At 35.5% G+C, this 27,733-nt stretch overlaps 1 protein-coding gene across 9 annotated transcripts in view; it reads left to right on the plus strand.

Moving 5' to 3' along the window:
* Positions 1 to 27,733, plus strand: part of LOC127790920 (THO complex subunit 1) — a 54,762-nt gene that overhangs the window by 18,965 nt on the left and 8,064 nt on the right. For 2 of the 9 annotated variants that reach the window (XM_052320652.1, XM_052320684.1), the window contains 9 exons: positions 1,299 to 1,340; positions 12,732 to 12,848; positions 12,959 to 13,041; positions 14,088 to 14,154; positions 16,331 to 16,402; positions 16,553 to 16,603; positions 17,972 to 18,031; positions 18,120 to 18,269; positions 20,647 to 21,153. In XM_052320652.1, the coding sequence (XP_052176612.1) occupies positions 1,299 to 1,340; positions 12,732 to 12,848; positions 12,959 to 13,041; positions 14,088 to 14,154; positions 16,331 to 16,402; positions 16,553 to 16,603; positions 17,972 to 18,031; positions 18,120 to 18,269; positions 20,647 to 20,895 (891 nt within the window). In that variant the 3' untranslated portion in view covers positions 20,896 to 21,153. Of the gene's footprint in view, positions 1 to 1,298; positions 1,341 to 12,731; positions 12,849 to 12,958; positions 13,042 to 14,087; positions 14,155 to 16,330; positions 16,403 to 16,552; positions 16,604 to 17,971; positions 18,032 to 18,119; positions 18,270 to 20,646; positions 21,154 to 27,733 lie in introns of those variants that run through there. The other 7 variants (XM_052320678.1, XM_052320662.1, XM_052320668.1 and 4 more) reach the window with 7 other exon arrangements.

Below are 27,733 nucleotides of genomic sequence, written 5' to 3' on the forward strand. Positions count from 1 at the left end.
ATGGATCTGCTTATAATAGGTGGTGCACATTTAAGAAATCAAGGAATGAAAATAAAGAACGTACACAATTGATGTATGGTTGATTGGTGAAGAATTTCCAGTGGTGATGTTCATTTCATTTTCTGTTGACCAATTACTTAAGGACAGTAGTTATAAGAAATAAATAAATAAAAATGTGTAAGGAAGTGTAGGAGTAAGGAAAAACTAAATATGCACATATATGCATGTTTATTTGATGAGTATATATATGGAGATGTTAGATTATATTATGCTCCAAGTTTTGCTAGCTCTCTCCTCACAGAAGATTTTGGCATAGATATTATTTGAATGTTTTAAATTTGAACTGAGATTTTTTATATTAAACATAAATTGATGACATACTGGAAATCTGGAAAAAACTTTCAATTTGTCAAAAGAATTATGCTGACCACAAGTGTTGGACTGGCCAACTTCTCTAGTATAAAAATAATTGCAAGGGCATCCTCAATATGGTAAGTTTCTGCATTTTCTTTTCACCTTTTCTTTATTAGCACTGTTGATACGACTGTGATAATTACTGTTACAGCAGTAAAGAGTATACTAATCACTATACACTTTCATTTTATGAGGTCGTCTGTCACTGTTTATATTAGGTTATGATTTGATCATAAAAAGGTTAGTATTAATGGCTGTCAGATCTGGAGCCCTTTCTAGAATCAAATTTTAACTGTCAGATCACTTATGGAATAAGATAAAGTAAATAACAACCACCACAAGCGTTTATCCCATTAGGTGAGATAATCTATATAAATTCTAGCTTTCCAGTCTCTTTTGTCTAGAATTTATGATATAAAATTTGACAAATTTTTCTCTAACTGTTGGATACATAATGCAGCTTTCCTTTATTTGGCCTTGGGACTGGTTGTAAATAGGAGGAACACCTTCAATATTAGAAGTGTTGAGGTGATTAGCTCCATAGTTGGAGTTAATAGATAAAGTAACATAAAATAAATTACACACTAAATTTTACTTAATAAATAACTGTAAGTTTTTGAGTAAATAATCTACAGCATCGTTGCAACATAGAGATGGGCTTGCAGAAGTACTTAAGAGGTGCTGCTTTAGATGCAGACTTGCAATAACTTGCACTTGATCTTTGTTGTTTCATTTGGAAATTGTACAAATTCCTTGTATGCATATGGTGGATGATGTTATAAATTTTCACAGGTGTCTGCTCAGTGCTCACTATGTGCATCTTTTGTTTCCGCTTTTTCTTTTATGAGATATAATGCTGTTGTTATTTACCTGATTACTTGTAGGCACCAGGGAAGACTGATAAAGATTTGCCATCTGAAACAATGGTTAGTGATCTTTCTAACTCCTTTTTTATTCAGCACTACTATACTGAGGCTTTTCAAATTACAATTCGATTACACCAAGGATATGCTTTAATTATTTACCTATTTGCCTTAGTAATGGATGAACTCATAAAACATATCTAGACAGGGGTGTTTTGGTATATGCTATTTGCAGATGACATTGTGTTGGTGGATGAGACAAAAGAAGATGCGAATACTAAGCTCAAGATGGAGGAATATTTTAGAATCTAGAAGTTTTAACTGAAGCAAATTGAAAACCAAATATATGAAATATAAGTTTAGTTAAAAAAAAAGAAGTGTGGATGATGTTATGGTAAAATTGGATGATCAAGTCATACTAAGTAAAGTTGAGTTTTGATATCTTGGATTAATCATCTAAGAAGTTGGGAAGTTTAATGAGAATCTTGCCCCTAGAACTTAGGCAGGATGGTTAAAATGGAAAAGTGCCAAAGTTTTATGTGTCCGTAAGATTTTGTTAAAGCTAAAAGGAAAAATTTATAAGATAGCTATGAGACCAACCTTGTTGTATGACACATGTCAAGAGAATGTTATGTTTTATTCATCTATCAAGCCAATATATATATATATATATATATACATGGATCAAGATGCATTACAAGACTTGTACCACTAAGTATAACAACTAAATGTACCAAATAAACTACAAATAGAATGAAACCCAATAAGCTATAGGAAATTCAAATATATTCTAACACTCCCCCTTAAGGTGGAGAATATAGGTTAACCATCCCAAGCTTGCCAATAAGTTTTTGGAATATTTGACTAGACATCCCTTTAGTTAGGATATCAACCAACTGTTCTGCAGAAGGAACATATGGTGTGCAGATCAGCCTGCTATCTAATTTTTCCTTGATAAAGTGCCGATCAACCTCCACATGCTTGGTACGATCATGTTGAACCGGATTATGGGCAATATTAATAGTTGATTTATTATTACAATATAACTTCATAGGGTCGTCCCACCTAATCTTGAGATCATCAAGAATGATTTTTAGCCAAAGTAACTCACAAATTTTGAGTGTCATGGACCTAAATTCCGCCTCAATACTTGATCTGGCCACAATAGATTGCTTCTTACTTCTCCATGTAACCAAATTCTCTCCAACAAAAGTACAATAACCAGATGTTGATCGTCTATCTGTAGCAAAACCAGCATAATTAGTATAAGTGAACGCTTCTTGAGTTATATTGGAACTCTTTTTGAATAAAATTCCTCTGCCCATATGTGTTTTCAAATATCGAAGAACACGATACACTACTCGAAGGTGAGTTTTCTTAGGATTTTGCTTAAATTGGCTCACAACACTGATAGTGTAAGCAATGTCAGGTCGAGTGTGTGACAAGTAGATCAATTTCCCAATAAGTCTCTGATACAGTCCCTGATCAACAAGCTTATCACCAGTAGCATCACCAATCTTGTGATCAACCTCAATTGGAGTGTCAACTCAGTCTCGGTAAAAAGGTTAAGAATATATTTTTGTTGTGATATGAAGATTCCATCCTTAGACTGTGTCACTTCAATTCCTAAGAAGTATTTTGTCTTCCCTAGTCCTTAATTTCAAATTCTTTTACTAAGTATTCCTTTAGGTTTTTCTCTTTCTTTTCATTATTACCCGTAACTATTATATTGTCCACATAGACCAAAAGGACAGTCACACCCCTTGATCCCATGTGTTTCACAAACAATGTATGATCGCCTTGGCTCTGCCTGTATCCCATTGACAACATTGCTTTTGAGAATCTACCAAACTAGGCTTTAGGAGACTGTTTTAATTCATAGAGAGCCTTTTTAAGTCTACATACTTTCCCTTTTGCACAATGATTGTAACTCGGTGGACGAGCCATATAGATTTCTTCTTCAAGGTCCCCATGTAAGAAGACATTCTTTACGTCAAATTGGGACAAGTTCCAATCCAAGTTCACTGCTAATGATAATAAGACTCATATAGTATTCAACTTGGCAACAAGAGCAAATGTATTATGGTAGTCAACACCATATGTTTGTGTATAGCCTTTTGTAACGAGTTGGGCCTTACACCTTTCCAATGATCCATCCCCTCTATACTTAACAAAGAATACCCACTTGCAGTTAATCGATTTCTTTCCTTTAGGTAAATCAACACCCTCCCATGTCATGTTCTTCTCCAGGGCTTCCATTTCCACGTTCATGGCATGCCGCCATTTCTCACTTTCTAGCGCCTTAGACAGGGTTTGAGGAATCTTAATCGAGACAAGATGGGAAAGGAAACTCTTGTGAGAAGGAGACATTCGTTCAAATGACACAAAGTGAGACAAAGGATGTTGAGTGCATTTCCTACTCCCTTTCTTGAGGGCAATAGGAAGATCAAGATCTCGGGAGTCAGAAATATGATCAATGAATTGAGATTGAGAAGGAGAATCACTCACCTCAATGTTTTCCCTAAGATCGGAGCCTAGTTAAGACGACTGGGCATGCTTAAGAGATTTCATGACACGTTTCCTTCTTGAGTATACAGATTCAATTGGTGGTCTCCGTTCAGTTTTTAAAGGAGGAGGTAGAGGTAGAGACACATATATAGGTTTGCTTTGTGAGACACTAGGGTTAGACTGTGAAGAGGAAGTTACATTCGGGAGAGAAAAAGAATGAAGCCAATTCGGGTCTTCCAGAGGAAGAGGTCCCCCTTGAAGACCAAGATTTGCAAAGAACTGCTCATGCTCAATGAATGTGACATCAATAGAGATAAAAGTTCGCCGAAAAGGAGGATGATAGCACTTATACCCCTTTTTGAGTAAATGAGTTGTCAGCTCCCGAGGACCTGACTTGGAATTCCTTCGTCCAGTGGATTGTTCGAAGGAGGAAGAATGAAGATAGGGAGAGAAATTAGGGAGGAAGAGAGAACAGAGAGAGAGAGAATGAGGGAAAGAATGTCAGAATTCTATTAGAATATTTTCATACTCATCCGTGGCAAGGATCAGCCGAATATATAGCTGGATTCCTTGCCCATGTGCGGCTAACCGCTTACAGCTAGGGAATGTACAACCCGCCTAAGCAGCAACAAACTTGTACCCCCCTTATAGCATACTCTACCGCCTATACTGCTAATAGCTTTTTCTCCCTTCCTATTACATTTAATTACTCTATCTCTCCCTCCTTGCTATGTGGATCATGACATGAGTATCCAATGAAGACACATTTAAGGGATTGAAGATCGAGTTTGGTACGGTGGTGAGCATAAACAAATGCAACACAACCAAAAATCTAAGTGGGTAGGGAGACAGACGTTGTGAATTGAGGATAATATTGAGCAATAAGTCTCATGGACTCAGATTACCAAGAGTAGGGGATGGAAGGCAATTGATTAAATGAGTCGAAGTGAGTACTGCTTTTCCCCATAGATATTTAGGAACTTTGGTTTGAAAGAGAAGGGCACGAGTAGTAGACAACAAGTGTCTATTTTTCCGTTCCGCCACCCCATTTTATTAGGGGAGTATCGACACACGAAGACTTATGAATAATGCCTTCAGTGTGGAAATAAGATGATAATGTATGATTAAAATAGTCACGTGTGTTATCAAACCTTATCTTTTTAATTTTGATTCCAAACTGATTGTTGATCATATTGTGAAAAATGGGAAAAATCACACTAACATCAGATTTTTTCTTAAGTAGATAAACCCATGTGACTCGAGTGCTATCGTCAATGAAGGTGACAAACTATGTGGCACTCCAGATATTGTGTATAGGCGCGTGTCCCCAAATATCAGCATGAACAAGATAAAAGGGCTTAGAAGAGCAAGTAATACTAGGAGGAAAGAATGCATGATGATGCTTAGCAAGTTCATAAGTATCACAATGTAATGTCTCAACAGTTACATGTTTAAACAACGAAGGAAACATTAAATTTTAAAAGAGGGGTGACCAGAACGATGATGTTCCAACAAAATCTGATGCAAGGTAGAACTATGGGACAACAACAAAGTAGAGCCACGAATCTTGTCAAACTCGCCAATCCTACTGGTGATGTCAAGAAGGTAGAGTCCATTACTTTCTCTCACCCTCCCAATCTTCTTCCTCAAACATCGGTCTTGAAGAACACAACCATTAGGATGAAAAAATAGGACACAATTTGTATCACGAAGAAGATGATACACTGAGACAAGATTGGTGGTGATTTTCGGAACATGTAACATGTTTTTGAGTACAAGTGAAGGACTAAGATGAATATCACCAATCCCGACCATAGTAATAGAAGAACCATCAGCAGTTAGAATTTTCCGGGAACTAGAACAAGGGGTACAAGTGGAGAATGAAGTTGAATTAAAAGTCATGTGATTTGTTGTCCCATAATCAATTATCCATGAAGTAGGATTTGAGGCACTATAATCATGAGAAACAAGTCACATGCCCATAGTTATCAAAGGCGCACCTAGGCGCGCGCCTAGGCGCGAGGCGCCTTAAGGTGCCAGTTTAGCGCCTCGCCTTGGCCAAGGCGAGGCGGTTTTGGCGAGGCCCTCGCCTTGCGCGCCTAGGCGCTGGGGCGTGAGGCGCGCCTCATGAAACTAAGGTTTTCTACTTAAATCTTGCAGCCCAATCGCGCTTGCCTCTCCTCCCGACTGCATCCAGCCGCACTTGCCTCTCCTCTCCAGCTCGCTGCTCGCTCCTCACTCCTCCCGACTATAGCATCTACCGTGCTTGCCTCTCCTCCCAACTCGCTGCTCGCTGGCCCTCGCTGCTCGCTCGCCCTCGCCCTCGCCCGATCTTCCATTCTTCCTCTTCCTCTCTAGCCCTAGCCGCGCGGCCGCGCCTGCCTCCTCTCTTCCTCTTCTCTCCAGCTCGCCCTCGCCCGATCTTCTTCTTCCTCTCCTCTCCAGCTGCGACCCCCTCCTCTCTTTCTCTCCAGCCCCAGCCCGATCCTCCTCTTCCTCTCTGTCGCGCCTGCCTCCTCTCTTCCTCTCCTCTCCAGCTCGCTGCTTGCTCGATCTTCCTCTCCAGACTCCAGCCGCACCCTTTCTTCTATTCTCCTCTACTGAGTCTGCCCACGCCACGGTCTTCTCCTCTCTTCCTCGCCTCTTCTCATCTGCTCTTGAGCTCTTCAAGTTGAAGCTGCTAAGGGCCTAAAGCTGCCGCCGCCGCTGCCCACATCTTCTCCTATATTCATAATTTCATATTGTAAGTTCTTTAGTTGTATTTTATTTGTTTATTTCTTGCATTTTTGCTTAATTTATTTTGCTGGCAGCTGGTTGCTGAAATTTGCTTTTAAGTCTTTATAATTTATTTCTATAATTAGGAGAATTTTGATGAAATTGGAACTGTGTTGCAACAGCCCAATAAATGTCGTCAACCACTTCCAAAACGGACCCGGCATGGAATTATTTTGAAGCTGATCCTAATGATAGAAATACCACCACATGTAAATTTTGTCGTAAAGTAACAAAAGGTGGTATATTTCGGGCGAAACAACATCTTGTGGGCGGTTTTAGGAATACTAAAGCTTGTCCAAAATGTCCTCCATCAGTAAAAGAAGAGATTGGAGAGTACATGCAAAAGAAGAAAAATAACAGGGATGAGCTAAATATAGCATCGTTAGATGATGATATTCAATTTGGTGAAGGGTATGATGATGATGATGATGAGCCGCTGCCTCAAAGTAGAAAAAGACCCAATGTATCTACCGGAAGTGGAAGCGGTACTGGTAGTGTTAAAGGGCCAACACAAAAAGGTCTACTTGATGTTTTTTTTAAAGACCCAGAAGTTAATGTGTTGAAAAGCAAGGGCAAAGGAAAGCAAACAAGGTTGGGTGAGCATGATTTTGCAAAAAAAGAGTTAAGAGCTCGAGTTTGTAGAAGCTTTGCACGATGGATGTATGATGCAGGCATTCCATTCAATGCAGTGACATATGACAGTTTTAAAGTATTTATAGAAGCAGTTGGTCAGTATGGTCCGGGTGTGAAGCCGCCTAGTTACCATGAAGTCAGGGTTCCTCTTCTCAAACAAGAAGTGGAAGCCACTCGTGAAATGATGAAAGATCATGAAGAGGCGTGGGCCAAATATGGATGTTCCATTTTGTCAGATGGCTGGAAAGACAAGAGGGAAAGGACATTGATTAACTTTTTAGTCAATTCTCCTAAAGGAAGTATGTTCTTGGAGTCTGTTGATGGTTCTAGCTATTCAAAGACTGGGGAAAAGATGTTTCAATTATTAAGTAAATGTGTGGAAAAGATTGGAGTAAGAAATGTGGTGCAAGTGGTCATCGATAGTGCTTCAAACAATGTTTTAGCAGGTATGAAATTTATTTTTGTAATTTGTATTATGTTTATAAATAGAACAATTTGAATATTCATTAGATATTTATTATTTACTAATATCTTGTTAATTTCACTCTAAATAATAACAGGAAGATTTTTGGAGGCAAAATATCCTACGTTGTTTTGGACACCATGTGCAGCGCACTGTTTGGATTTAATGTTGGAAGATATTTTCAAGTTGCCTAATATGAAGAAGACATTTGAGAGAGCTGTTATGGTGAATAGCTATATCTATACTCGTTCGGGTCTAGTAAACATGCTTAGAAGGTTTACTGACAAGAAAGAGTTGTTGAGGCCTGCAAAAACACGGTTTGCAACTGCCTTTATCACTTTGGGCAGGATGCATAGTCTGAAAAGCAACCTTAGAAGGATGTTTACCTCCGAGGAGTGGATGACAAGCAAGTGGGTAAAAGAAGCGGGGGCTAAAAAGGTTGTAGAAGTGATTTTGATGCCTTCATTTTGGAACAATGTTGTATTTGCTTTAAAGGTGGCTGGTCCATTGGTGCGTGTATTGCGCTTAGTGGATGGTGAGAAGAAGCCTGCTATGGGATACATATATGAGGCCATGGATAGGGCCAAAGAAGCGATTGCTAACTCTTTTAATGGGGATGAAAAGAAGTATGTACCCATTTTTCAGATTATTGATAATCGATGGGATGTTCAGCTTCATCGCCCCTTGCACGCAGCTGGTTGGTACTTGAACCCAGAATATTTCTACAAGGCTGAACATATAGATCCAGAGATCATGAATGGCTTATATGAATGCATTAAAAAGTTAAATCCAGATATAAAGGTTCAAGACCAAATTGATGCTGAGCTTTCGATGTATAACAATGCAGATGGGTTCTTTGGAAACTATATGGCTATTAGAAAGAGAGCTGAGAAATCACCAGGTACATATATATATATATTACATTATATATATAATCATTCTAGATAATAGATAATAACTAACCCATGAATTTTATTGGACAGCTGAATGGTGGGCTGAAATGGAATGTCAACACCCACGTTGCAAAAATTTGCAATTAAAATTCTTAGTTTGACTTGTAGTTCATTTGGGTGTGAACGTAATTGGAGTGTGTTTGAAAATGTAAGTGCATTGTACATATACACTTACAATTTTTATTAGTAGTTGGTTTATTTCATGTAACTTATTCTTAGTATGTTTTTGCATAAATTGTTGCAGCTTCATACTAAACGGAGAAACAGGCTTGATCAACTTCGTTTAAACGACTTGGTGTTTGTGAAATACAATAGAGCATTGAGGCGTCGATATCAAATGCGTGATACCATTGACCCTATCATATTGACTGACATTGATGAAAGCAATGAATGGTTGACTGGAAAACTTGATGAGGAGAATGATAAAGATGATGAAACTGTTTTTCCAAATGACATTGGGGATGGGTTGACATGGAGTAATGTTGCTGCGGCTACAGGAGTTGGAGAGCCTAGTTATCAATTTAGAACTAAACAAACTCGATCACAATTGGGATCAACTTCGGCTTCGACTTCAAAGCGGCGAGTAACTCAAGAGATTGAAGAGGAGGAAAGTGAGGCAGGGACCGAAGATGATGAAGACTTGGAAGAGGGAGAAGAATTGAGAGATGAAGAAGAAGATGAAGGGGTGATTGAAGGGGATGATGAAGATATTGACCTTGATGTTGATGATCTCCTTGATGATGATTGATTAAAAAACTTTTTTATATTGATTGTGGACTTGTAATGTTTATGTGTTTGTTTAGAACTTTGCATTATAATTGGTACTTGGTAAAGTTTAAGACTTTAAGTTTGAACTTTGATGATGTTTCTAGTTTAGAATTTGCATGATGAATGAATTAACTTTGATGTTGTTAGTTTATAGAATTTGAAGATAATGAATCATGAATGATATGAATGTGTTATTATTGATAATTTGATAGTTGTTTATGATTTTACAAGATTTTGAGTTTTTTTCCTAAAAGGTGCGCCTCGCTTCGCAAAGGCGCGCCTCGCCTCGTGCGCCTCGCGCCTCAGGCTCCAGGACCTTTTGCGCCTCGCGCCTTTCAGAACTATGCACATGCCTGACTGAGCAAAGGAACAAGCACCTGGATTAAGAGAAGATGAACTGAGAATGTTAAGAAGAGTCTTCAACCTTTCAATATCCTATCTACCTAGCCCTGCAGAAGTAGATGACTCATGAGATCCATTCTCTTCCCTGGGTTGGTGAACTTCCCTTGATAATGATACATTTGCTTGCCCTTTCGTTGTCCAATAAACCCCTTATCAGTCTCATGTGGCTTGCCATGAAGCTTGTAACATTCATCTTTAACATTCCCCTTCTTCTTGCACTAATTACATACCAGATTGGATCTATTTTGTCGTCTTTGATTAGGCTTCTTACTTGTTGGAGGAGAATGATTAAGCTTAGTTGTGAGAGTACCCTTAGTACCTTGTATGACCAGTGCAAAACCCTCTAGTCTTGGATCCATAAGCATCACATTTGCGTTGACTTTCTTCAGCCCTGACAATAGCAATTGTCTCATTTAACGATGGTAACTCCTCCTTTCCATATATTTGCACCCGTACTTGGATCAAACTTCGGCCTGAGGCCAACTAAAAAATCATAGATACGGTCTTTTTCAATATACAGACGCACTAGCGTAACATCTTCTTTTTCCTTCATAGGAAGAGAACGATAGCGATCCATTTCTTGTTAGAGATTTTTCAGTGAATTGGCATACTTTGTAACAGACAAATTGCCTTGTTTAATAGCCATTAGTTTAACCTTAATTTTATATATCTGAGCAGAGTCATTTTTCTTGGAATAAGTGTGCTGGGTGGTATCCCAAATTTCCTGTGCAGTAGACAAGAACATACGTGTATCACTAATTTCTGGCTCTATAGCATTCCAAAGCCATGCCATAACCATAGAGTCATGCTCATCCCATGCTGTAAATAGTTATGGTCCAGTACCTAACAAGTGACTGAGTAGTCCCTTTCCCTTAAGGAAAGTCTTAACCAACTACTTTAGGTAATTTTTTCCATTTAGTCTATATGAAACACGAAGATTTTGTAACTCATCAGAATGAGAATGATTCACCGATTCAGCCATGAGCACGAAATTATTGGGACTAACAACATTACCGGGGTTGACAACATCGAAAGTTGGAGGGTCATCCATCGGTGGAGCAAAGGAAGAGATCTAGTGGCTGGGAGCGACAGGGGACGCAAAGAAGAAGACAACTGCTGTTGCGGTAGTGGCGATGGCGTCAGTTGGCGGCGGCTGCGACAGACGAAACACTAACATCGGATCTGGAGTGGATGATGTGGAACGACCATTGAAGACGGAGATCGGAGGTCGGCATCACCAGATCTGTCGGATCTGGTGCCTCACGTTCAACTGGAGGCGGCGGGCGCAGTCAAAGAGGCGGCGGTCTCGGTTGATGATGCAAGGGTGGCCGATAGTGAGGAGATCCGCCGATGGTGGCCGCGATCTGCTACAGTGGTAATGGAAGCGACTATTCTCACTGGTGGAGAAGAACTAGCGAGAAAATCCAGAGAGCCCTGAGGCTCTGATAAAATGTCAAGAGAATGTTATGTTTTATTCATCTATCAAGCCAAGATATATACATGGATCAAAATGCATTATAGGACTTGTACCACTATGTATAACAACTAAATGTACCAAATAAACTACAAATAGAATGAAACACAATAAGCTACGGGAAATACAAATATATTCTAACACAAAATGTTGGGTAGTAAAGCACTGACATGTGCAAAATATGAGCTTAACGAAGATGAGGGTGTTAAAAGTGATGTGTTCATACAAGAAAATATAAAATTAGAAATGCGGTTATGTGTAATAAGGTCATAGTGACTCCTATTGAAGATAAAATACATGACATAATTAAGATGGTTTGATCATATGAGAAAAAACAGAGGCTCCTGTAGACCAAGAACAACTTGGTGGTAGACGGTTAGTTATAAGGGCCTTGCAAAGGATAAATCCATCGATAGAAATGACTGGCCCATCGCGCATAGTGAGATAAAGGCTTGACATGTTCATTTTTCGTTTTCTAATACCAATCTTCTTGTGATACTAGATTGCATTCAAGAATTCATGTCCCTCCGTAACTTACAACTTCCTTACCTAGGGGTGTGCAAAAAAACTGTCAAACCGCGGAAACCGCCCGCACTAAACTGCACCAAACCGTGTGGTTTTTTGGGGGTGCGGTTCGGCACGATTTGAGAAATTCTCAAACCATGCGGTTTGCGGTTTGTGATTTTTTTGGTTCGGTTAAAACCAAACCGGCCAAGTAGTATATTAATAAAAAAAATTAAAAATATCTAATAATTTAAAAATTAAAAATATATACTTTCTTGACCATGAATGATATTGTGGATTTTTGTGTTATTTTTATATTATGAGCATGTGGTTATGTTGTAGATTTAAAACTTTTAAATTTGCATTTTTTATTAGATAGTAACTTATTTTAGTTTTAAACTCCAAGATACTATAAAAATTTAAAAATTATGATTTTATGCATTGATTTTTATGTTTTAATTAAAAATTTATAAGTTAGTAGAGGAAACACCAAATGAAACAATAAAGAAGCACCAAACCGCGGAAACTGCACCAGACCGCACCGCAATGCGGTGCGGTGCGGTCTGGTGCGGTTTGTGCACACCAAACCAGACCGCGTGGTCTGGTTTAATGCCAAACCGCACATGCGGTTTGGCTTATTAAATCCTTCCCAAACTGCCCAAACCGCACCGTGCACACCCCTATCCTTACCCACCCAACCTTGAAATAATTTGACTTGCATTTTACTCAACTCAATGGATGTCTGGCATGTTTTCAAACCTGTTAAATTAGGCTGTTGTTTATGTTGTCTTGTTCAGTTGCATGTTTATTCTGAGAAGTGAGAATTTAATTATGTCTTGTAAGTACTGTTAGGCATAAGCTTAATGGTTCTGGAATGGAGAAGGGCAAATATAACGTGATAATTTTACTATCTATAGAGATCTATTCTTTTAGTTCTGCAAATATGATTAATGAGATAATGCTTGTTATTCTAGAAGGAAGAAATAAAATCTTGTGAGGAGCGGGTAAAGAAGCTTCTTGAAATGACTCCACCTAAAGGAAGCGAATTTCTTCATAGCATTGAGCACATACTAGAACGGGAAAGGAATTGGGTACTCTCTCTTTCTCACTCATATTTACGTGTTTGTACTAGTTACAGTCATCTCTTTGCAATCTTGTATCTACTTTCTAGCTCACTTTGTTGCCCTGTTGGAGTTTGTAGGTTTGGTGGAAACGTGATGGTTGCCCACCATTTGAAAAGCCATCAATTGAGAATAAATCATTTCTTGTTGGAACAAAAAAACGGTATTCATCATACTTAATTAGTCTCTTTGTTGTCAGTTAATCATATAAATACGTGCAGTCTTAATTTGTGGTTTAGCACAAATATGTGTCGTGTTGTGTTCGACAACTTTACTAGTGGGGCACCTTCAAATGCAAGTCATATACTAATGTAAACTTGTTCTGCTTTTTTTTTTTTTTTGTTTGTCTTATAAATTTTATAATTTTTTTTCACTACCTGTTACTTTTCAAACAGTTGAGAGACGTGTATCATGGAATATTTTTTTAAATAAATTATACATTATAAGTTTAAATAAGTTAAGAATCAATTGTGAAATATAAACAATGTAGATTAATATTTACTAGTCCTCTCTTCTTTAAACTTTTTAAGTATCTTTCATTCCAAAACTTTTGACAATAATAGTTTTCTAGAATATAATAGTCAGAGCTTTTAAAAACACTTTATTTCTTTTATTTTAGTGCAAGTTATTTTCACACATGTGCGCGTGCACACGCACACATAAGATATCCATTTTCTTTGTAATGTCCTAATCTTTTCAATAGTTATCATGTTAGCATGATCACCTCATGCCATGTCCTATGCGCACGTCTGTGCTTGTAAGGGGCAGTCATTCATGTGTTTTGATAAAAGGATGTCTAAGGTGAAAGAATTACAACTGACATGCTTAATAGAAGATTTATATTTTCCTCCCCCAGTGATCTGCTTTCACAAGCCTTAGTTCAAGTTTTGCTTTGCATTGGATCATTCTGATATTATTAGTCTAAAATCATGTAGATTTTGCAAATATATGATGACTAGAAGGTCCAACCTGGGCCTTGCATTCCGTTTGTTATATTTCTGAATCACCATCTTTGAACCTAGTTGGAGTCCAAGAATTTTCTGGTTTATACAAGAATCTGATTTTCTACTGCATGACAGATCTTTCACACGAAGGGGGGGGATAGAAACAGAAATATTAAAAGAATTAGAACTCTAGTGTTTAATTTGCTTCTGATTCCTTTTTTAAAAAAAAATATAAAAAGATATTTCTTCTATTTCCTTTCTGCAGTAGGCCACGGTGGAGATTAGGAAACAAAGAACTCTCTCAGTTGTGGAAATGGGCAGATCAGAATCCTGTATGTTTTCTAATCTTTACACTTTGGCTGTTATTTAATCTATGGGTCTTTTTGCGACTGAAGAATAATGCTGCATGTACATCTTGGCTCTGGATTCACTTGGTTGTCTTGTATAGTGACTATGGGCATTTGGAGCTCGATATACTCTATTTTCTGATGTTCAGTAGGTCATCCAGCCTTAGATTTGCATTTGCATTTTGTGTGTGTTTGTGGTTGTGCTTGTCCAAGGAGATGTTTGAGGCATGTTTGGAACGCAGTGATCTTCTGTGTTATGTGGAGGATCCACAAGGATGATCTACAAGGACCAAAAGTCCTTTCAATGGTGTAGATTTCAATTTATACTGTGAATTGTGAAGGGATCTATCCTTGATTCCTTGTTGCTTTTCCTTTCCTTTTTTTTGGGGGGGGGGGCGGGGCGGGGGGGGGGGGGGGGGGGGGGGGGGAGAATTGAGAGAGGATTTTCTTTTCTCCCTGAAATCTTTCCTGCAGATCATAGATGCTTTACGCTTGTATTATTGCAAAATTTAAAATGAAATTAAGTTGTCAAATATTACAAAATCTAATAAATAATAAATGAAACAATTTGTGAAATCTTTTTGAAAGTCCTATTACAAATTGACCTACCCTTTTGCTTTTAATTCACCAAAATGCCACTCCGTTATTCTCCCTATGTCATGCAAGGGCCTAGATGAATAGAGTATATTTAGAATAAGTTCCATTTGGTACAAATGAGAGTCATTATAATGCAGCAGGTAATATTCTTGCTAGATGACAATAAAGGGACGGGGCAAGGGAAATTATAAGCATGCTTCTTTTTTAATAAGTATTGTAGGCATGTTTAAACTAATAAATTATGAGAACGAAGACTGTGTAGGTTTCCAGACACTATCATGGGGTTAGCCTTTCTTTTTAATAAAGTGGAAACAAATTAATATAAAATGTTATGATTAGGAGCTCTTTTGACAACTCAAACAATGTTTACAAGTGCCAATTCTCTCAACTCTTCATCCGAAATCTAACCAAAACAACGGAAATAAGAAACTGAAATTGTAAGAACAAAATTAAATGAATGAAAACAGAAATGAAACATTCAAACCACAAACACAAGACAACAGTTTATCCTGGTTTGGATTGCTTGAAAGCAACCCTACATCCAGCCTTGAAATCACCTTGAGAGCAGCCTTTATCTTAATTAGAAACCGATCAGTACAACAGCATGATTGATCACTCTCTTCCTTTTCTATCCCACCCGAATACAGTCTTCTTGGGGATTACAAGGAACTTTCTTGTACACAAATCTTTCCTCTCACACATTGCACTCGACATAGAGAATGAGAATGAATTCTGATGCACACACACCCCATGCCCTTTATTTATAATAGTGGGCGGATATCCCAATGAAGACTTTTAGATAATTACAGTTTAACCCCCCAAACTATAACCAATTACAGATTCGGATATAAACTCCTATTTAATTCTTCATTGGCCCTCAAATGCACTGCTTTTACTGATCTTATTATCTTATACTCGAAGACAACTTTTTTAACATAAAAAAAAAGAATGTGACATTGACATATAATCTGTATGCAAAATGAACTAAAGCCCTTTAGCAAAATTTTGATCTCCTACTAAGTCTGTCCGTAAAAGCAAAGGAAGATTTGTAAGAATTATCTGACATCCAGAAATGAAGAGTATGTGACAAAACTTATTTTAAGCCTAGTTGGAAAAACTAATCGAAGGTACAAAACCATAATGTTTTTATTTATCATTTGATCTCAAGTTATTCTCATAATACTGCAACGTGCTTCACGTCTAAAGTGATGGACATATGTCTTAATCGAAGTATTTGTCTGGGTATATGAGGTGTTTCTGCTTCCAAAAGATTAGAGAAGAAAACAAACATAATGCATGTTTAGGAGTGCTTGACAAGCTCCTGTGTGTTATATATGTGTGTCTGTTTGGGCACAGTACCTTCTTAGAAGCATCTATGCTTTTTAGTCATAATTACTCCATCCAATTTCATGAAGAGAAAAGATGTTTTAATCTCTAAACAACATACCCCTAGCAGATTTGGTATCTTTTACTTTCTTCTCTTTCTTTCCCGTCTTCATACTATTTCTTGGATAATTATAGATCCTAATCTAGTATCCTCATGCCTAGTTCTTTACATTTCCAGAATGCTTTAACTGATGCTCAACGAGTTCGCACTCCTGCTGTCACAGAATATTGGAAACCCTTGGCAGAAGATGTCAGTGCACCTACAATCCTCCATCAAAGTTAAACTAAAAATATAAAATTCCTTTCTGTCCTTTCTTTGAAAAGGGTTTTTGTTCTTATCCCCTTTCTATTTCTTTTTTTTTTTTTTTTTGAAATTTAGTAATGACATTAAATCCTGCAGATGGATGAATCAGCTGGGATAGAAGCAGAATATCACCACAAAAACAATCGGGTTAGTTTTGCTCTCTTTCTTTCCCTTCTTTAACCTTATGTTCAAATTTTATGTGACTGGTACGATGATAGTTTCCTGATTGTATTTGTTTCACTGACATATCTTATAACATGCCTCAAGAGGAAACCCTACTTCTACTTTTGTCCTTAATTCCTTTGAACTTTATGCCTTGTCAAGTAACAAAATTTCCATTTGTGTCCTCTGTAACAGTTGAAACTTTCATTTTCTACGGGACTAAAACAAAACATGGTGGAACCATAGTTCTAATATTTCCATGATACACAAGAAAGCACAGCAAGAATGGTATTTGGCATAATAATTGGCTGTTTAATTAATTTATTAGGTCTCAATACATTTAGATATATTCATTCTTTTTTTTTGTTTTTGTTTTTGTTTATTCTCAAGTTCTTTATGTAGCTTTTGAAACTTTTCTGAGGTGTTTCATTTCTCACGCTAATTTAAACAGCACTAATGCAATGCCTATTTTGATCCTACCGCAAGATGGATACTTATGGCTTTATTTTATGCTAGTGACTTGTTTGAGAGACTTAATTTCTTGGTACTTCAATGTTAACATAAAACATGTTTTAGTGCAACCATAACCCTGGCAAAATGATAATAAGCAACGTGAAGCTTATATACCCTATATATTCACGGAAAATTAACGTGGAAAGCTAAATGAATCTATAGATTTAGTTTGTATTAAATATTTAGCATAGGCAATTGATAAAAAACATCCTTAGACCTGTTGAACATGATTTAAAATGGATCATATGTTGACGATTAAAGGGAAGTTGGATCCTTTGACATCAAAGTGGGGAAAAATGTGTCTGAATTTAGAGCCTGTATGACTATTTGGTGGCTCTAATTTAAGTTGTTAGGTTGATAAGTGAAGAGAATGATTCCAGCCCATGATATTGGTCTGTGCCATCACTGCCTTCCCCTCTGATCACACCATAACTTTTTGTAGCTGTGGAAGATCAAAAGTCAGTTACAATTGTTCTATCATGTATCCATCCTTCAATTTCCCTCACAAACCTCCATGTCTCTAAGCTGAAGCCTAGTAAGTATCATGTAACTGAGCTTAAGTAGTTTAATTTCATAATGATATTGTGTCTTTGATATTTGCTTCTTTGGAGAAGAGGCAATGGTAGTTTATGTTTTTCTCTTTGCATACTGAGATGGATGATTCTGACCAGGAGATATCCCAGATGTTTCTTCCAAGTTATATGCCTTTGTGAAGGATGAATCACATCATTATCTTGTTCTAAATCCTTCCTCCTTGTTAATTATATTCTAATTATTGACCAGCATATTTCACAGCATGCACTTTCATTTGCACCAAAATTTTGTGCATTTATGGTGCAGGTTTATTGCTGGAAAGGTCTCCGATTTTCAGCTCGCCAGGACTTGGAAGGATTTTCCAGAGTATGATATATTTTTCCAGCAAGGCATTGATATCCAGTCGTGCATGGCAAAATTCCCTAGAATAAAGACTGATCCATCTTCCTTGCAGTTCACTGAATATGGTATTGAAGGGGTTGTGCCCCTTGAACTTTTGCCACCTGATGCGCGCTCCAAATACCAAACTAAACCTAGTGAGAGGTCTAAACGTGCTAAAAGGGAAGAAACAAAAGGTGCTGCAAACCAAGCAGAAGAATCTCAGGTACTTCATTGAAATTTGAGTTTTCTGATCTGTCTTAATTTTGAATGTTTACTTGTATTAATTTAAATGAAAACCTGCAAGTAGTGGAGTTTCTAATCTGCCCAATTCCATGTTTATAGTGTTTAGGGACACTCTTGGTGTATTACTTGGTTCTAAGTGTCCAAAAATTTGCTTCAACTACTTGTTGAGCAATTGTGGTACTTCAAATGGTGCAAGAGCCAATCCAAATCTATTATCATTGGTTGTGGGTCATGATAATGTGTTCGAGGCTGACCATGGCCGAAGTGATGGTGATGCATAATCTCTGTTATGGCCAAAATGGAGAAGTTTGTCATGACAACCCCACACTGAAATGCTGGTGTTGGGTAAAGTTGTTTGGTCTTATGGGTAAATTAACTTAAGCAACATTTTTGAATTAGGAAGTATAATATTCAAATGGTTTCTGAGTGACGACTAAACAAGAACATTGAGTCCAAAAGGGGGAGGGGGAGTTTGTCATCATTGAAGCACATGCAGGTATTTTTCGGAGAAGATGCATGGTATATTACTTGGTTCTAATGTTTTCTCTAGTTATCTCCATTTTCTATTTTGAAGTTTAAAAGCATGAACAACTAAAATCCCCTTCATAAAAAACCATAACTAGAAGCCCCATAACACTTTATATAAACTGCCATCTACAGAGAGAACAAAAACATAGCTAGATCATGTGGGAGAGACTGGAGACAATGAACAATAGAAGAGGAAAGCGTGGGTAACCAGGTGAGCCAGAGAGAAGGAGAAATCTTGTGAGAGGGTAACTTGTAGTCTCAATAAGATGGAGGGCTTTGTATGTATAGAGTGACGATCCTTATAATTATGTATTTTCTCTAAGGGTGTGTTTAGAATTTCATAAAACTCATCCATCCACCTTTCGTGGTTTCAAAAAAGCTAGAAAGCTTCACACTTAATTCTTCTTACCTTTGTAAGCCCCCTTTTTCCCCTTCTGTAGCAAATCCTTGAATGCTTTCTTAAGAAAAGAAAAAAGATAACATTTATCCAAACACCCACATGCTTTTTTCTTTTTCTTTTTTCATTCTTGGGTGGGGGAAGAAAGAGAATGAGCAAAACAAACTCTGGGATTTTTGGCTTAAAAAATGCATTTCTTCCTTGCATTTTAAGTTATGCTATTTTAGGTTAGCTCATAAAGACAATACAAAAAGATGGACAAGACTATTCTCCAGCTTTTTTCACCTTATTGGCGTTAATAGATCTTTTAGTGAAATTTGTTGTGATGGAGATGCCCATGATCTTATTGGCAAATGATGAGTTGTGTCCCTATTCAAAGAACCCAACAAAACGATCCCCCTTCTCTCTCTCTCTCTCCCCCCCCCCAATCTGCCTTGCCTCACCACCATTGCCTCCCACCACCACCACCTTCTCTCTTCTCCCCTCCCCCAAGATCCGTCCAGCCCTCACCACCATGCCCAAGTGCTTTAGTCCCAAACCCACAACCCCTTTCTCTCTTTTTCCACTCACCAAAAAACATCACCACTATAATCCACCACCTTTGATCTCAACCACCAGAATCCCCGCAGCCTCTTTCTGGATCACCTTTGGTGGGATTTAATTTTGCCTTTTGTTGTTGTTGCAATCTCTTTTTTCCCCCTGATAGTACAGGAACAGATTGACATTCAACTAATATTATCATATACATGAAGGTGTTATATATTGCGTACAACAACAAAACCGGACTTAATCTACTAGGTGGAGTTGTCCGCAATAATAAATCAGTGTTTGTTCATGTGTATGTATATATGCTATGCTGTTTGGGAGGAACGCGAGAAAATTTTCATCCTTAAAGCTGTGATTAGGGGAATGTCAAGACATTGATGGATGCCAGGAGGGTTTTTGATGAAATGTCTCAGAGGCATGTGGTTACCTAGACTTTTTAGCTTGATTGATTAAAATGACCTAATAAATTAAAAGTTTGTTTGCCGATGCAATTCATAATGCAGGAAAAATTTTACGTTGCTTACATATTTGATTGCCGGAACTCATAATTAGTTACTACACTCCTTCAAAGTCAACTTGCATGCGGCTGAATCCATCAACTGTAATGTGTTTTAGTGATCTACTTGTCGGGTTTGTGTTTTTCCAAGTCAAGACTCCAGCAGTTTGATAATTTTCCAAGCCAGACTCCAGAAGTTTGATGATATGCATGCAACCTTCGACAGTCATTTTTTATTTTTGCTTTTTCACCATGTTACCAACGGTTGCTTCAGTTTCTCATAATCATAAGAAACTTAAAACTTGGGGCGCAGAAATTACCCATTTCAAACTCTTGTTTTCTTTTTCTTCTAATGCTTTTCACCCTCTCCGGTTTTTTCCTCCCTCCAAGATTGCGACGCCTGCAAGTGAGACTGACGGTGACGCAAGCAAAGCTGATCTCGAAGCCTCAGCAGCACCAATGGATACCGATGCAGCAATAACAACTGGCAGCGCATCTCAGGCTGGAACTCCGACCCCTGACGAACAGCATAAGCAAAGCTCTGATACAGATGGCCAAGAACCAGGCCAGATAGAAGCAGAAGCAGAGACAGGGGTGATAGATGGGGAAACAGATGCAGAGGTTGATTTGATACAGTAGGTTGAGAAACCCCGTTTAGTTCACTAATTACCTTGAGTTCAAACAGCTATGAATGATTAGAACCGATCACTGCTTATTAGAGCTGAATTGGTACTATTAAGCGACTGCTTTCAACAGATCTGTTGGTGTATCTAGGATTTAAGGTTGGGCATTACAAATTATCTGTGTTAATGTTTCCTTAACTAATTAATACTGTGTGTCTCGTGATTTTGGCGCTGTTATTGATTTTTGGCTAATGATGAGAACCTGTTATTATCATCCTTTAGATGTGCACTGGTTAAACACATTGAACACTTTCAATGGTGTCTATAATTTACGAATAGATATTTTTTTTACAAAAAATTGTGTACCTAAAATATCGCAAAATAAAATATTATAAACTGTGTTGGAAGGCATTTTTTTTTTTTTTGACCCTATGAGCATTATGAAGTCTATATTATTTTAAGTAATAATTGTATATAAAAGTTGTGTGCATGTGTATGTAAATATACAAGGAAAAAGAAAAATAGGCCTAATGCATAAATACACACTTAAAATTTTTACCTTTTTTTATTATACACCGTTAACCTTGCTTGGTTATCATTTTTACACCATATTAACCCTTAGCTAGTTTTGGAGGTGCGTTTATTATGCAATTGCTCTGATGTGGACATTAGGTGGGAAATGTGGTTTGCCAAAACTCTCCAAATGACAAATTCAACCTTCTTCACTAACCCAAGATTAATGATCTTGGCATCTTCTTGCACTAGTAAGATGTGAGGCTTGAGGTTGCACTGAACTTAACTTTGCATGCGAAGATGGCGTATACTCTTCAAATTAGGCCGAGTGTGTTTTCTGACTTCATCCTCAAATAACTCTTGACTTAACTTTTTAACCCGATCGACCAAACTACCATTTGAGGCATATTCCAGCCAGAAATTATACATTTGGACACCATTCTCATTGTTGATATCGTCCTCGAAACAGTGAATAATGTGGGGGACAAGATTGGAAAAGAGTCAACAGTGTTTTCTTATTCAAAAATGAGTCGACCCTATCAACTTCCACAAATTTGATGGCCATGATATTAGAAGGAAGGTTGTTCTTGTTTGAGCATTGATCTTGCAAGACATAGGCCACGCACACCACCTCGAAAACACCACTTCCCAGCTTTTCCTTCTCTGGTCCACTGCATCCTTGCTTTCCAATTTTTATGCCAACACCTTGTCATTTTTTCAATTTTGTCATTTGGAGAATTTCGATAATGCACATCTCTCGCCTAATATCCACATCAACAAACGTGCATAATAAATGTACCTCCAAAACTGGCCAAGAGTTAATATGGTGTGAAAATAATTAGTTTTAAGTGTATAAATAGAATTAAATATAATTAAAGATGCCACCATAAAAAAATAAAAAAATTAGATGTGTATTTATACATTCGACCAAGAAAAATATATGATTGCTGATGCACTACTCATTCCATCCCCTTCTTGGGGGAGAATCGGATACAGAGAAATGCATCATGGTTTTTTTGCCAGTGTAGATTAATTATTGTTAAATAAATTTTTTCAATCAATATTATTTGACCGTGTTTTTAATTTTATAGATAATATTCAGTGTTGTATTTAAAGTTTTGGGGCCTTGAATCGAAGTGTAAAAATAGGCCCCTCGAAACGTAGTGTACATTCAAATTTTATTTTTTTCATAATAAAGCATCAAAAAATAAATAAATATTTATATCATATTAAAGAATAAAATTAAATTTTTTCTAAATAATCAATTAAAAACTATTTTTTTTTGTAATTTTAGAGGCAAAAATATCAATCAAGTTTACATAATCAAGTTATTTGAGCATTTTTTTTTTCTCAATGAACAATATAGCAATCTATTCAATTTGTCTTGTGACATAATTGAACAGAGATAAGTTTTGATCAATTTCAACTTGGAGAAACTTCTTTCTGCAGACGCAACCTGTAATTGGTATAGTAAGCAAAATTCTGTAAACAACACAAGCATTTAGGAAACACTCATCCATTCTCATCAAATAGTTTACCATATCAATTGTTTTTTTTTTTTTGTTTCTCCAGATAAAGAGTATTTCAAGACTGTCGACTCCGAAAACAAATCATCTCTATCAATATCAAAATGACCATTATGGGTCAAGAAATTTTCAAAATTCTTACAAAACCCGAGCAAAGGATCATCAACAACACACTTCAATCTTTTCAAATTAAACAAAAATCCAAATGTTTTCTCATATTTTTTAAATTATTCAAATTTAGTTTGAAGTAAAGAACGAGCTCGACCAATTATGAAGAGGAAATAATTTACTCTAAAAAAATCTTTTGCAAATTGTGTTACCTTATTAGTGCCATCCTCATCAAATTATTTCTTTTTTGAATTATGCATTTTTCTTGAAATATAACTTCAACTCCCATTTCATTTGTCATTTGTTTTGTTTCAACCATGGCCTTATCAAACCTAGATTCTCTATAGTCATCAAGAAACAAAAGAAGTCATTCTAAAAAACTGATAATAATATCAATATCCATATTTTTAACTTGAAGAAATTTAGTTGGAATGTTGATTGCATGCAACAACTTGTATCAAATTACTATGCCAAGTAAGAACTTTAAATTCTGAAGTTCATATGTTGCAAAAGACTCAGCTTTGCTCATTGTTTTAGGATTTTCACTAATATTTGTCAAGTCAAATAAAGCATATCTTATTTGTACAATTTGCTCTTTTATAGGTCTAACACTTTTAACATGACTTTTCTAACGTGTTTGTGACAATGGCCTAAGTGTAAGACTTTTCACATGATCTTTGAAAATTTTTCACAAGAAAACAATGTATAAATGCGTTGTATTACTCCAAAAAAATGACATAGCTTTAAATTAAGATTATGACAATCGCATGGAGTATAGAAAGTTCTCAGATTTATTTCAACTAGTTTTGTCTGTACACCTTTATGTCATATTAGACTTGTTGTCATATTCTTGACCTCTTATATCATCAATGTCAAGCTCAAGATTGGTCAACATATTTTTAAGCTCAATAAAAAGCCAAAGCCTTGATGTATCATCAACTTTCAAAAATTCTATCCAATATTTTTCTATTGTTGTAGAGTTAGTCGAATCATCAACATATCGTATTACAAGAGACATTTGTTATTTATGACTGGCATCTGAAGTATAATCTAATATGACTGAAAAATATAATTAAACTTTTCATCTCATTTGCTAACATTTGTATCAATTCATTTTGAATTTTAGGGCTTGGATATGTATATGAGTCTCATGTGCTTGAATACATCGAATGTGATATTTTATAATTAGATCAAACTCAACAATTATTTCAATCATTCCATATAAACCTTCTCACAATCTTTTCGAAATGCCAAGTTATGTTTTGCCAAACTTTGCATAACAGCTATTATCATTTTCAACACTTGTCTCAAGTGTTTTCTTTCTTTATTGATTTCAATCTGCACATTTTGATCAATTGTTTTATTTTTTCGCAATCTTGTTTCTAATTCAATCCAACTAGTCATGCAATCTATATACTACTTACTTGTTTCATGATTTTTAAGACTGTGACTCATATTATGCCAATCTTTGTATCCTTCATTTTTCAACTAACCAATTTTTACTCGTTGTTTTTTGAGTCTTAAACAACATGCAATAAAAACAAAAAATCCTATCCAAATGAACGGAATATATTAGCCATCTCCTATTATTTGTTTCTCCATTGGATAATATTCGTTTATATTGTAAAAATTCAAAATGTCTACCAGTATTATCTTTAGGAAACCAGACTCTACTAGCTCTTTTTGGACCATTCTCTACTAAGAAATTTATCATATTTTGGTCAATTTTATCTCAACACTCTCGATCATAAAAATTAATTAACAAATTTTCACGTTGAACATTGTCTTTTTCTTCCTTATTCAATTGATTCACATCAATATTTTCTTCTTATTTTTTCGCGTTCAATTCGTGGATATCAATGTGATTATCTTTGTTTTCATTCAATTCACCAAAGTTTCTTGTCCTTCCACCAAAGTTTTATCTAAGTTTTCAAATATTTTTTTCCTCTTTTTTATTTTGTTACTATTAAAATATTTAAACATATCACCAGCTTAGCATCGATCTAATGATTCTTCCATCTATTTCTTTTCCCTTTTTTGAGTTCAGACATATGTTTAGGAGACATGATTTCCTACTATTGTTTAAACCTAACAAAAGAAAAAAATATTATAACAATACATTACACGCTTAAGCAATAATAACGTTAAATTTAATTTATAAATTCTAAAAATCGTAAGAAAAATAAAAATCCATCAATAACCCAACAAGTCAAGAAGAATTCACAAATTCAAAAAACATGTCAACAACGATTTAATAATTTGCCAACAAGATAACAAGTTAACAACAATCTAAAAACGAGCACATAAAAGCCAACAAGGCAACGCCGTTCATTCATATGCCGACAAGGCAACAAGACAACAACAATCTAAAAAAAAAGTGTATAAATCCAAGAATAAATATTGCTTTATTTAACAATCTAAAATTAAAAACAATGATCAAATTAGAAAAGGAAAAAAACAATATTACTTTTTCAAATTCAAGTATCAATCCTAACAGTTGAAAAGGGGAAGAAGCAAGGTTGTTAAAATCAGGATTTTAAGTGAGATCGAAAAAGTGTCCATAAAATCGGATCGTAAAATCGAATCGTAAAATCGTAAGATTTTAGAGATAATTAAAAATACCCTTCAATTTTTGTAAATATATGTTTATAATAACATAATTTTGTAAAAAATAAATTAATATATTTTAATAACTTGATTATTCCTTATTATAGTTCAAAAGATGATACTTCCAAAATATAGTTCAAAAACTAGCAGGTTGGTATAGGCAATTTAGAGGCAAAATATAGGTAATTTAGAGATAAAATATATCTTAAAATTCTTTAGATGATTCTTTCAATGTTTTCCATTAAATTTATGTTGCATTTTTTTCTTGATTTAACATTGATTAAATCAAGTAAAATCCCAATTTGGGGTTTGGTGGTCCATTAATTAATTACTTGTTTGTCTTGATTTACTTATGCAATCAATGTTAAATCAAGTAAAAATTATAATTTAAATCAAGTAAATTGAAACTTATGCAATTAATGTTAGATGCTATGTGACATTGAAACTTATACAATCAATGTTAAATCAAGTTCCAATTTAGAGGTAAAATATAACAATTCATTGCATAAGTTCCAATGTCAGATGTTATGTGACATTGAGACGTTGGAAACATCCTCTAAATTGCAACTTAAATCAATGAAGGTCTTTGAATCGTAAAATCGTTTGGGAATCTCTAAAGCGTAAAATCGTATATGTAAAATCGAGATTTTATAGGATTTTATCCTAAATTGGATTTTACATGGGATTTGAATCGTTTAGCGGTCTTCAAATCGTAAAATCGTATACGTAAAATCGAGATTTTAACAACTATGGGAAGAAGCATGCAGCTCTTGTTCTTGTAAAAAAAAAAAAAACAAGAAATCTCATTTATTCACTCAAATTCAACACAAAAATAATGAAATTTATTCTATTCATTCAAACGAAACATATATAAAAATGCTATTAACACAAAAATTAAAACAAAAATTTTCGATCTTACAAATTAAGGCATTGTCACTTGAGGGGAGTTGAGCGCGATTATCATTTGATGAGAAAATAAAGTATTAAAATTGAGAAAAAATTGAACTATAAACTAAAGGAAAAGAAATCGTAAAAGAGAGATGAGCAGAAAAGACTAAAAAGGCCGAGAGGAAGAGACAGTCGAAATTGTCTAATTTGAGTGTGAAAGAATAATGGAGTAATGGGTCCATATTTGATTTGGTCATTTTGTTAGATTTGGGCTTGGATTCGGCTTACAAACTTGGATTGGAAATTAGAATTAAGTGATTCACATAATCGACCATTAGTTCACTCTTAAAATTAATTCAGATAACTTAATAATTTTGTTTTTTTAGATTTATGGGTCTCAAAAATAACAGAATTTTGGGTCTTGATGCAATTAGGGCTGGCAATGGTTTGGTTTGATTTCGATTTTTGCCAAAATTATTACCAAATCAAACTAAATTACTAAAATCAAAACCAAATAATTACCAATTAGTTTTAAAAATTAAAAACCATAACCAAACCATTCGGTTTAGATTTTAATTATAGTTTTTTTATTTAATCCATAAACAAACAAAGACAAAACTTTTGCAAATATCGTTCATAAAATTTTTTTAGAACTCCACAACAAACAAAGACACACTCTATGAGCAACTCAAATGAATACACTATTTCCAGCGCCAACTTCAATTTGGTGCGAGGAGCTCTCCAACAAATACACTATTTTGGTGTTGGATACAATTTCTAATCACCAAATTTGGTGTTGAGTGAATTACTATTCACTCAACACCAATTTTTTTTAATTTTATTTTCAATTTTACCCCTCCTTGTATAATTTTAAAAACAACTTAATCCCTTTATATCATTTATCACTTTTATTATATTTGTATATTTTGATTAATAATTAAAAATATAAATTAATTGTTATAAAAAATATATACCAATGTAAAATTTTTTTAAGATCTATAAAAATGAGTATAATATTGAATATATTTTAAAATATTTAATTTATTTTATAAATACCATGTTAATATAAAATAAACTTTTTTTATTTATGTATACGAAAGTTTTTATTTTAATAATTACTTAATAAAAAGAAATATTCTTAAAATTCAAAAACTCAATAATATAATAAAAAACAAAAACATTTCTATTAACTTAAATTAAAAATACATGATG

The sequence above is a fragment of the Diospyros lotus genome, chromosome 1 (assembly GCF_014633365.1).
Source record: "Diospyros lotus cultivar Yz01 chromosome 1, ASM1463336v1, whole genome shotgun sequence".
Taxonomy (NCBI): domain Eukaryota; kingdom Viridiplantae; phylum Streptophyta; class Magnoliopsida; order Ericales; family Ebenaceae; genus Diospyros; species Diospyros lotus.